We start from the raw sequence: 12,512 nt of genomic DNA, 5'->3' as shown, positions 1-12,512 counted from the left end.
GAGAGAGAAGGAAGAAAGAAAAAGAGGGAGGGGAAGGAGCCGGTGGGGCCGCCGGAGGGCGCAGTCCGTACGCGCGGCGCCGCGGACGTGAAACAGGGGCGACGCCCCTGTTTCACGAGTTTTTTTCAAAAAGATAGTTTTAAGTGAAACCGGCAGATAGTTTGCCGGCTTCATGATTTTTGTTTTTTTTTTAAAAATCTCTTAAGTCGGCAACCCAATTGCCGACTTCATGAGTTTAAAACAAAAAAAAAAAAATCGAAACAGACGACCGTCTGTTTCAAAAAAGAAGAAGGGGGCGGAGCCGCGGAGGAACTCCGCCCGCTCGACCACCCTCAGGCCATCATCGTCGGCTCGCCGGCCACCGGAGGCCTCGCGATGGAGGCGCCATCCGTCCGGTAGGTCCCTTCCCCCCCTGAGCGCTCTCTCTCTCTTTCTCACTCTCTTGAAAGCCCTATCGGGCGATACGGGGCTCAGAAGCCCTCCGACGGCCACAGCCGGCCTCCGGCGACTCCCACCTCCCTCCCTCTCCTCCTCTCTCTCTTTCTCACTTTTTTTTCCTTTCGTACCGCCGCTGTATCGAATTTACCATCCGAATCATGCCGGTTCCCCACCGATCCGGTACAATACGAGGTGTACCGGCCAGTTCGGCACGGTATGGCAAATACTAGTTTCAAGTAATCCCCCTCTACTCTAATTTGTAGAGAACACAGAAAAAATAGATGATCTAAGTTTCTGAATAATCAAGTATTAATACATCAAAACCTACCACTGCCTAATGCGCATCATATCAGTTCCATGTTGTTTAGATGGCATGCGATTCAGTTGTTCAGCGAGAGTATTTACATGGGACCAGTTCTGCAAGTTGGCCAAAGCATGTCAAAAATTGATGCCTTGTATTATTAAAATGAAAAATTAAAAATGGAAAGATTTAGCAGATTTGCTATACCTGCATGGCTATCACATCCGTATGATCAATAATTACTACCTGCTCACATCAACAGGGTAATAAGTTTAATTCTTTTGGTAATGAAAGATTTTTTTTCTAAAAAAAAGAGTAATATAAATTGAATCAAACATATAATCAAGAGTTGCATACTTCTATTGAGGAGAGATAATCTACATCTTTTTCCTTTTCAACCTCAGCCTCCCCAATTTTCTGACAAAAATCAAAAATGAGTTATACAAATTAAAAATCAGTGATGTGATTTGTATACAGTTGCATTAGTATTTTGTAGAAGTAAAAATAACTGAAAGAAATAATCTGCACCCATAGCACAGCCATTGAAAATATAAAATCACAGAAACCAAATGAACTTGAAGGAAACAGTATTGTGCATTATTAACTCAACTAAATCCATTGCTTATTAATTTGTATCGCTTACAAGTATTGCAGATATATGCTGTACTCCAGCTGCAATACAGCCTTTTGGAATAAGGGGAGTGTATAAGGAAAAAAAGGAACAATGGCAATGATGCTAGGAAAAAAAAATAAAATTTGTTTTTTAAAAAAAAAAGATGCATGGCTAGCAAACAAGTTCTTGAAGAAGAAAGGTATTTGAATAATTAAAAAAAGAAAAAGAAAAACTCACAGTGATTAATCCAAGGGGAGATGCAACAATGATGTCTGAAGAATAAAAGTCGCTATACAGTTTTATGCTTCTCCTACAAAAATAACAAAGACAAAAAAAAATCATTTCACACATTTCACTGTTTATCATTCATCAACACCCTAATAACAAAAATGATTTGCCAAGCAACTAAAATGAATAAGTTTCATGTAAAGGCTAATTTTTTTAAGATCTAGATCTAAGGTAACAATAAGAGACGTGATCAATCAAGCTGGGTTTCGTAATTACAAACTTTATATCCTCTCTTAGAAGACTAAAAGGTCCCAAATATATGGTTGCACAGCAGTAGGTTTATTTAAATACTATTCACAAATGCTATTGATGGTGATTAGCTATTCCTCATTTTTCAAACTTTTTACATTTACTTGTCGGAGAAAAAAGAAAGCACAACTATATTCTCAACAATGATTTTCCACTGTAGTAGAAGCAGGATATCCACCAAATCATGATAAAAAAAAAAAGATATATATGTAACAAATATTATATGTGAAGCAAGAGAATGTACAACAGCATACGGTAGTAGCACTTGTTTATTGCCGATCATAAAGTTGCACCCATATTCACATGACATAGCATGCAAACACATTATGAACAAGCCAACACACAAAATACAATCACAAATTCATGCTAATACTCCTATGAAGATGAGTTTGCAACAATAAGCAATTGTATCATAATGAAACAGACATGCTCAACAGCACACATTTAAAAGGTCAGCCTGATAGCAACTTATAGTTAACATTCAATCACCATTCAAAACAAACTAAAAAACCTAAAAGATTATCATGTTAATTTGGTAGATGCAACGTAGAGAAGCTGAGGATATTATTGCTCACTTTGTGAAACAGGTCATCTTTGTCAAAATTAAACTATGGTCAAAATTACCAAAAAAGGAAAAAGAAAAAGGCAAAACCATGGAAAAGATCTCAAGAAATAGCATAATTCGCAGAAATAATGAAGTCTGAGCTTTGAAAAAAAAATAATAAAACAACAACAACAACAACCTGAATCGACATCTCCCTGGGTTTCTGACACTTTCAAAGTGGTTTGGTTAGAATGATAGAAAAAACCATTTTGTTTTATGAAGCTATTTTTGTCCACAATGAAACACAACATTTAGTAGCCACTTTCGAGATAGACAAATTGGCAGTGGCAACCCTCCTTGCCAATCTTTCTACTCAGCGCTGGAGCTGCGATACCAATCATAGAACCTCAAGAAGCTCACTAATGATTTCCAAGCCAATGCATCTATACATCTCTCAAAAACACTTTGATTGTGATCCTCAAAACATCTATTTTAAGGTTTTTATTTATTGTGGTTTAGAGGATTAGCTTTGGCACAATGGGAAGGTTGCTCCCTTGTGACTTGAAGATCACAGGTTCAAAACATAGAAACACCCTTTCCATACAATAGGGTAAGGTTGCATACATTTGACCCTCCCCAAACCCTAGAATGGTAGAAGCCTTGTGCACTAGGTCGCCTTTTAGTTTATTATGGTTTCTCTAGTAATTTCAAGTAGACGAAGAGCTTGAGCCGCATGCCCCATCTGCAGGTTCTATGCCTTCCTAACCAACGATTAACATATAAACCAAACAACCATATTTGGAGGCATTACTTTAATGATATGTACCATAACTATAACAACCAAGATTGTTCCTATTGTCAGCTTACAAATTCTTGTTCATAACATATTCCTATTAAGCATAATGCCTTTTATGGCTGCTTCAAATTCCATCACAAATTCAATCAGATTTTTTCTTAGCCGCTTTGTGCCACATGATAGCAAGATTTGATTGAAGATTTCAGCTATTCCTAGTGATCAGATTCAAGTTTATTAAAAAAGAAAGGCAAGCAAAAATGACCACCAGAGCAAAATATCAATAGTGGCCATACTAAATTATCATGCATAGAATGAAGGAGTGAAATAGTTACTTTGTGAACTTTATCCCCAGCATGAAGTGGTCATTGTTGTTTCCACCGAACAGAATTTGGAAGTCTGCAGGTTTTGTGGGGTTCTGACATTTGGAACTGCCATGTTTCTGTTCATCATCATCCTCAGCATCACCAGTTCCAAACTCCTCAGAAAAGCGATCCATGTGCTCCACATTGGCCTAGAAATTATCATATAATCATCAACCAAGAAATTGATAGAATAGCAAAGCCCAAGAAAAGAATACACAAAAACTAGATCTCTCTATTTCATCTTTCATCACATCACTCATTAAAGCAAACGAAGTGGCCTGTACCAGATATAAAGGGATCTTTTGCTAGTTTAGTTGCTACAAGAACACATCCAAAGACCAATGCAGCAAGTTAGGACCATTTTTATAACAATAAAAATATTTGCTGATCATATCCATCATTCGAGACAGTTGTGGATCTTTGTGTACGTACTTGAATAAAAGAATTTGAACTAATAAGTTATTCTGTCTAATAAAAGCAGTTAATAATCATTAAATAATACTTATAACTCTTTAATGGAAATTTGTAATTAAAATATGATAACAATATATTTAGTAAATTATTATTATTAATTATAGTTGTACATATATGACAATGGTCATGACAAATAAATATACCAATTAAAACAATAACTCCATAGCATAAAGTGCTAAAAATAGTCCGCACATTATGGCCATTATTTTTATATCCATTATTCATGAACATAAACTCATGATATGGAGACAAAATTGTTGAGAAAGTCATTATAATGTTGTATAAAACACCAAGATAACAACTTCAGATAATGAAAGATAGCCTTTTCATGTTTATTAAACAATACGAAGTAGGTATAGCCCATTCCATTTATCTTATACATGACAAAGCAATTGAAGCTAGTGGGAGCATCGCTGAAAAAATTCAAATTGCAAGGTGATTAAAGGGAATAACTTTGAGGTAATCAGCACCATAAGCTTATCACTTGAATGAGTATGGCATCTAACACCATGTAGCTACATGGTTTACATTCTCATACCAGAAAGGGATCACTCTTAATGTTCATATACAATAAGACAGAACAATTTTTATCCCACATACAACAAATAATCAAAAGATGGCAGAGTTTCTTGATTTGACAGTGAAATGATTCAAATGACAGAAACTGAATAGTACAGCATAGCATTTCATAAAATTAAACACTTATCAGATGTCACTGCAAGTTGCGGACACCAGCATCTTGCTTTATTTATCAGTAAGTCCACTACTGTAAGTTCATAAGTTGTTCAAAGAGTCAGAGGAAAAATACTAATACATCCACAGATGATCATCATTCATTATACATATTTAAGCACATACTTGATGACCTTCTATAACCAAATGATTTAAGTAACTGCTTACCTAAAAGATGACAAAAAAGGGGAACTTATGTGACAAATAACATACCAATTGCCAATTGGTATACCAGAATATAACAAGTATTAACTATCTCCATAAACAAGTCTCTATATTACATTAAAAAAAAAAAATGCAGAAACAGCACCACAAGAGCAAGGATAAGGCATACTTTGTTTGATATTGGAGTAAGTTGGATTAGCCTCTTCACAACACGTAGTGCAATGCTTCCAAGGGGCAATATGAACAGAACCTATGCATGTCCAAGCATAATCAATACAGTCACTATTTATAAAAAGGAGAGAAGGAAAAAAAATAAAGTCACATTCAAACCAAAAAGGTATAAGTAGAAGGCAGCTAAATTTTTTATCTGTGGAACTCAAAACTAAAATATATATATTTGTACAAAGAAATGAATCACAATGCTCAGTAAATTACTCATAGTTGATTCTACTATTTTCACATCTCATAGAATGCCATCAAATCATGTGTAATAAGACAACTATCCTCTACAGAAAGGTGATGAAGTACATAAGAGTAAAGGCATACAAAAAAGGTAAATCATGATATGAAACTTAAGCTCCTGAATAATGACATTAAACAATCCTAATATCAATACAGAAGAGCCAGTTCCATAACAAAAGACGAATAGTTTTATGACATAACAAATTCTTCCTACTTAGCTACACATGTCAATCAAATTAATACTATATTATCTTCCTTTTAAATTAACTCGCAAAATGGTCAATCATCTAGGACACCAATGCGTTGGGAAAGTTTGATGTGTCTTGCATCTGCATAATGTCAAAACAGACAAATTAGGTAGGCCATCAGCCAGATTCACACAACCATATTACTTATACACAGCAGGAGAGTTCGATTATAAGCTTGTAGTGATCATGTTGATCCTTTCCTCCATCATCACTCCAGATACCATTGCTCCATATCATAATTAAATGTTCCTTAGCTAGAGTCAGGTCACAACTGAGCTACATAGACCAAGTCCCAATTTGTACCATGATTACTAGCAAGTTTTTTGACATTCGGGAACAATATTACATAATTAATCATAACCATATCTCAAGTGGTCAACATTTCCACATGTCTGATTTTTGTCTCACACACTTGATCTTTTACACCACCGATACTTTTGAACTTCCTCCAGAGGCCCACAATCATTATATGCTCTTGGTAACTTAATCTCTTACGCTAACTTTGTGACCTCACAAACAGGTAGTCACAATACTGGTCTCCGATCCAACTTAATAAAGAACAATGAATACCAAGATGACACACATAACATATGAAAAATTGTTATCTGATGAACAGGAATGCCAACTAAAGATGGATGAACAGCAACACTAAACATAGTTTAATCAATTTATGACATGCAAGAAACAATGACAACAAAGTTCTGCAAAACTAAATATGTGCAGTATTAAAAATAGTTTACTAATAAAATGGAAATGCATTTACAAAGCTTTTCGTTAAACAAATAGAAGCATAGAAATTCATAAGAATTTCACCACATTTAATAAAGATCTTTCATCATTACCTTCGGGCGAGTAAAACCTTGATCTAGGAATGTGCCACCACAAAGAACCTCCTCTTTATTACCTTCTTGATGCTTGGCCAGTTTTGCATCATTCTTGATCACAAGATCTCTCGTCCTATAAACATGATTTATCTGTGAAAGAATATATATAACTCATGACTCAATTCAACTTACAACTTACATTATTTTAACTCTTAGTGATAGCAATGCAAGAATGTTTTTACAGAAACAAGATAATGACAATAGATCTGCACGTACAGCATGCATAATATATGCATCCATGATACTTGAATCCTCTTCATTGCCTTTGAGATAAAATGGTTTCTTGTTGCAATGCAATATATCTCGATAACTACTGCCTGCAATAAATACAAACAAGCAAGAAAAATTCGCATGCTTTCCGACAAGGCAAAACCCTATTAACTTCTCACGCAACAAAATGCATATAACATAGCCAGACAATGGAAATAGTGAAATTTAACCAAAACAAATTGTTGCTTTGACTGAAAAAATCTGTTAATACATAAGATTAACTTTGGATTTAAGAATTCTACTAAATTTTAGGTTAATTTAAAAATTGTTTAACTGGTTGATCTGGTTACATGCATGGTGGCAGATGAAGTGGTGGTAGTAGTGGCATCAATATGCACTTATCCAATCTAGATTCCAAACTAAACCCTTCACAAGTTAATCTTAGTGTACTTGTCCACAAGCAAAGCAATTTATATTATTAAACTAGGAAAAAGAGCAGTACAAGTGTAAAGCAAGGATTAACTGCATGTATGGGTTCCATTTGGGGCAAAGAAGACAACAGGCTGCCTTATCCTTCAGAACACAAATCAAGCACACCACCATGCACACCAAAAATGCACATCAGCCCGTAACCAAAGTCAACCAACCCTTAGCATTAAAAAAGACATTTTTCAATATATTCTTTTCCTTCAAAAAGTATGATTCTTAAACTTACTGAACCACCCGCCATAATGGACGGGAATGTGAGTTTGTTTTTCTCAACCATTTACTTTAGTATATAAACTTTGCGCCAAGTTATGGCTTAGTATAATTTCCACGTAATCAGCAAAAGCTTTAGAATGTCCAAGAGAACAACAAAATGGCACGAGGTAATTTGAGTGAACAAAGTGGGATTTATGAAGAGATAATCTTCCCAAAAAAAAAAAAAAAAAGTCCTCCAGACAAAGAGCATAGCATTCATGTACACTGAAAAAGATATATGAGAGACAGAGAGAGAGAGAGATAGAGAGCTCATGTGTGCAGCTAACATGAAAGAACAAGAAAAGTGTACTTACATAGTGAGAAGAAGAATCTCTGTCTGGATGAATCAAAGTCACGGAATCCCGAAGTTTTATAAATATCAAGCCAATGGTTATACAATTTTTGCATAAGCCCATAATTCTGATCATTGTTAGTTTCCTACAAATTAAGAAAAACAAACTATGGGTTAAAATCCTCAAGGTATAGAGTTAATATTAATCATAGTAGTTTCAGCAGTAATAAGAATACCACATTAGCTTGAAAGAGTCACACCAACAGATCAAACATCTCTGTTTCATATCCCAAGGGAGATGAAAACTACACTACAAACAACAATTTTTAAGAATTCCAGATGCCAACGAGCAAGATGAGAATGGCAACCAGTCAATGAACAAAATTCCTGATATTTATGACAGATGACTAAGATGGTGCCACAGATAGAGAAAAGAAAATATTAAATTGCTGAAGCAGAATGTGATAAAAATGCATGTTATATAGTATTATTATTTATATGATTCATTGGTGCAATACCCAGAAGGTAAACTAAGAAAATACCATGGAAACTTGTTCTCCTGTTCCAGCCCACCTCGACATCGGCATGCTAATCGCAGGCAACTCCCATGTAAATTTCCATTTCTTTTTCATCAATTCGTCAACCTCTTCATTTGTTAAGATATGCCCCAAGTGACGATGAAAAGAGCTGCATGGAGCCAACTGTCACTTTACCTTTAAAGTCAAGCATACATATAAAGCAATAAACAAAGAGAGCAAATGCAAAATTAGTTGTCCTCATACATATATGGAGATACATTAAGCCAAGAACATGACATCCTAAATCATATTGCAAGATATGGCTGTTTGGGCTCAAAGACCACTTTGACAGTAAAAGGCATTAATCATATAATTTACACCTTATGTTTTATGGACAATAAAGAATATAAAGATTCCTACGGTAGAAAACAGAGCATGAATCCTTAAAGCCATACAAACATCCCCACATATGATTAATAAACATGGCTGAAAGACAGTACAACCTTGTGCTCTCTGGTTCATCAAAAACAGTCTGGCTGCTGTTCTCCAAGTCCTGAGAATCACTGGCATCAGAGGTTCCATCCTCATCTCCAGTTTCATCTTCCTCAGTCTGCTCCAACATATCAGCAGGCCCATGCTCTCCTAGATCATCTTCTTCAGCATCTCCCAAACTAGATTCACTAGCTGAACCTAAAAGTGAGAAGAAGAAAGGTTCCAATTTGAGCTTTAGATAACTAAAAAAGCAAGAATAAGCAAATAAGGTTCTTGTGCATTCACATAAAAACAAACAATGTCCGACACTGAAGGACGGGGAAAATATCCAAAAGAAGTTCCACAAAAACCCCAATTCATAAAAGTGCCATCTCAATAAAACCTCAATTACATAGGTGTGAGTTCACTTAAACAACCAGCCTCCTGTTCTCATTTAGATATTTGCATGGCCCCACGAGTTAAATGTAAGAATCAGACCACTGAATAATTTGTTGGTCCACCATTAAAATCACTGAACACCAAATTGATAAAGGATCCCTAAATTATACTGTTTGAGTAGCAATTTATATACCATGTTTCAGTACCCTCTTGAAATTCTATTACCTATGCCAATTGAAAATTGATGACATAAAGTTTTCTACTTCTGCCATCCAAACTTATTGCAGCTCCCACTCAAATTCCCCCCATGCTACAGAAATATAAATTTCTCAGTAAACAATGCAAGCCTAAAGGAATTAAAAACTGAATTGCATACTCAACAAACCTCTGTTTCATTAAATTTGTGTGAACCGATGTCATGTGAGTGAAACATATTCTAGGAAAGTACTTAATGTGTTTGGCTCAATGCAACCACTATATATACAAACAATCATATACACACACACACACATACATATTAATACATATATATATGTGTGCATATATAATATTTATAGGTGCATATATATAGAACGGAATGCTGTTAGCTCCATAAGCTAGTAGATGCCTATTTTATTTTTCTTAAATTGTTCTATTTTTCTGATTCTGTTCCTAAATTCCTTTATGCTCTTACATTTTTCATTACAGTTTGCCAAATTTCTGAAATTGGAAAAATTTTCTGACATAGCGAAACCTGCCAAAACTAAACATGTTTATCGTACCCAGAACCAAATCAAGTAACAAGCTTTTGATCATGCTTATAGGAGAGCTTATAATGTCTCCTTCTACAGATGCTTGGAGGAAAAAAAAAATACAAACAACAATCAACTGATTGTAAAACAAAATATTCAAACTTAAATTCCAAGGCTATCACTTATAAATGAAAACAAATACAATCTTGGTCCATATGATTACATGAAAGGCCAATTCAAAGGCATTAAAAGGATAATATCATTCCAAGAAAAGCAGCAATTGCCTTCAATATTTTTTTTACTTTTATAGGTAATGTGTTCAATTAGTTGCTAGCCAGTGCACCATACTCTTCATGATAATGCAAATCTTGATATTTACAAAGTGCTAAGTTCAATTAAAACATCAGTTTTCATAAGTTAGCTTTCACTTTGCTAGAGTGACATAACAATTGGTGAGCATAACATACCCAGAGATTCAACCAAGTACTCTGAAAATTTGACAAATTAGCAAATATTAACAAATGATCATCTAAATGTTAGAGCTTTCTAGTGCATGTTGCATGCATGTAAGGCAAACACACAAGGACACACGTGCATGCACACAGAGAGAGATAATAATATGTAAATCATATACCAAAAAGAAATCAGAAAAGCAAGCAGTGACACCAAGGGTAACAAACTAACAATTAATAAGAATGGTTGAAGAGCAATTCAAAAAGCCAAAAATAGAAGAGACTTGTTTCTTATAGTCACATCTACCTTCCACCTAACCATCATTTTCTATATGCATAGATATGTAGGTGAATATAGATATTGTAAGTGCAGATATAGAGAAAAACATATGACCACTAAAGAAATGAAAAAGAAAAAAAGACTTAGCAATACAGCATGTAGATACACCATCCCACCTGTGTCAACATCTTCCTCTTCAGACAAACTAGTGGACCCAAATGTGACAATCTCCTCTTCCTCGCTATCACTTCTACCCTCTTGTTCTCGTTGCCTGCATAGAGCAAACTTTAGCTAATCATCATAAACTACAGTTTATGCGAGCATATATTTTGCACATTGATGGAAGATGGAAAATGTTTGATAAGTTTGATAAGCTACAAATACATAGGCAAATATCCTAAAAAATGATAAGAAAAATCAGAAAAAATCAATATTGACATGATAAAGTATGTGTTATACAGGATCAAGCAAACACATTATTAAGTTACCTGACCAAAATGCATACTCAAATTGCTTTGTTTAACATTTACCATCTAGAGCGATCATTAACATTAAGATGTGGTTAACATTTCATTTAAATTTATAAAGCTTACTTTCACATAAGTTTTATATGCAACTATCAAAAATACTAATGAAAATTATTTTTAATTGCATAAAATGTTCATTATCATATAGAATGGATGTCATTTTAACTTATTTATTTTTTTCTCTTTTTGTTTTTGCCATGACATGCATTGCATATGTCCATCTTCTAGTTACAGAACAAAAGAGTTTGAAATTATGTGTCAATTAATAACTACCTAGTTTCATGATGGCAAAATAAGGACCATTCCTTAGGGTTTGTTCGCTTGCAAGGAAACAAAAAGGAAAGGAAGATAAAAATTATAATCTTCCCAGGGCAAGAAAAATGTCTTCCAAACATTAAGAAACACAATTTCCGAATTAAGTCATTTTTTGATTGAGACGAACAAATGAAAATCCAGATAGGTCTTCCAAACAGTTTTCCTAACAACCAAGCAAACCCTTATATGAAATAAAGCAACTTTATGATTTATGACAGGTAACATGGAAAAAATATTTCCCATGCTGGTTTATAATTAACTGCTTCACAATATAGGAAGGATATTCCCAAAAACCATGCATTATATAGTACTTTCAATCATGAAAGGCAACAGAATTATCTTCAATAACAATATTCAGATATACCTTTCCTAGTTCTGCTAATTTCTTAGAGTTTTGACTAATCACCCTTAAAACTGATTAAATCAACTAGATCATGCTCATGTAGCAGTTACAGAATCCAAGAGGATAGACTTCGACCAATATAAAATGATTTGCCATACCGCTCCGTACCGGACCGTATGGGGGGTAGCATACCATACTAGCACCATACCAGTACCCCATACTGCCCCATACCGACATTACCGCATCGTACCGTACCATGTACCGACATTACAGTGGGATTTTATTGATACGAGGTCCAGTACCAAGATAGCAAATCTTAATATAAAAAATAAAGAAAGAAACAGCCGAGCTCCTCTTTAACTATACAATAAAGCAGATGGCATCCATCACTATCTCCTATCTCCTTCCCTCAAAATTCCAAAATGGCACAATCTCCATTTTCCTCTTTCCGCTTTGTGTCATCATTTCCCCTCCCACCCGACCCAATCCACTACCCCAGCTGCTGATCACAACGACAACCCTCAACCAGCCCAATACCTTTCAACTCTTTTGGACTCTTGCTTCTGCATAACAGCCTCTCCCTTTTCCTCCACTGACCCAAGAACAGAGCTCCTGTATTCTCTCCTATAGGCCCTTCGAGAGTTTTGACTCATTGCCCTTGAATCTGATTAAATCCA

At 35.0% G+C, this 12,512-nt stretch overlaps 1 protein-coding gene across 5 annotated transcripts in view; it reads right to left on the bottom strand.

The window, feature by feature from the left end:
• Window positions 1-12,512, bottom strand: part of LOC105050443 (protein NUCLEOLAR FACTOR 1) — a 32,300-nt gene that overhangs the window by 13,673 nt on the left and 6,115 nt on the right. For all 5 annotated transcript variants that reach the window (XR_012143165.1, XR_002165359.3, XR_002165360.3 and 2 more), the window contains 12 exons: window positions 10,827-10,921; window positions 8,821-9,007; window positions 8,342-8,486; window positions 7,822-7,945; window positions 6,773-6,873; window positions 6,515-6,646; window positions 5,132-5,212; window positions 3,562-3,740; window positions 1,590-1,662; window positions 1,097-1,156; window positions 947-985; window positions 767-855 (listed from right to left, as the gene is read on the bottom strand). Coding sequence is in view for 2 of the 5 variants with exons in the window: in XM_019852426.3 (XP_019707985.1) it covers window positions 767-855; window positions 947-985; window positions 1,097-1,156; window positions 1,590-1,662; window positions 3,562-3,740; window positions 5,132-5,212; window positions 6,515-6,646; window positions 6,773-6,873; window positions 7,822-7,945; window positions 8,342-8,486; window positions 8,821-9,007; window positions 10,827-10,921 (1,305 nt within the window). In the remaining 3 variants the exon portion in view is untranslated. The remainder of the gene's footprint in view (window positions 1-766; window positions 856-946; window positions 986-1,096; window positions 1,157-1,589; window positions 1,663-3,561; window positions 3,741-5,131; window positions 5,213-6,514; window positions 6,647-6,772; window positions 6,874-7,821; window positions 7,946-8,341; window positions 8,487-8,820; window positions 9,008-10,826; window positions 10,922-12,512) is intronic.

This window comes from Elaeis guineensis, chromosome 8 (assembly GCF_000442705.2).
Source record: "Elaeis guineensis isolate ETL-2024a chromosome 8, EG11, whole genome shotgun sequence".
Taxonomy (NCBI): Eukaryota; Viridiplantae; Streptophyta; class Magnoliopsida; order Arecales; family Arecaceae; genus Elaeis; species Elaeis guineensis.
This window is presented reverse-complemented; position numbering and strand designations above follow the sequence as displayed.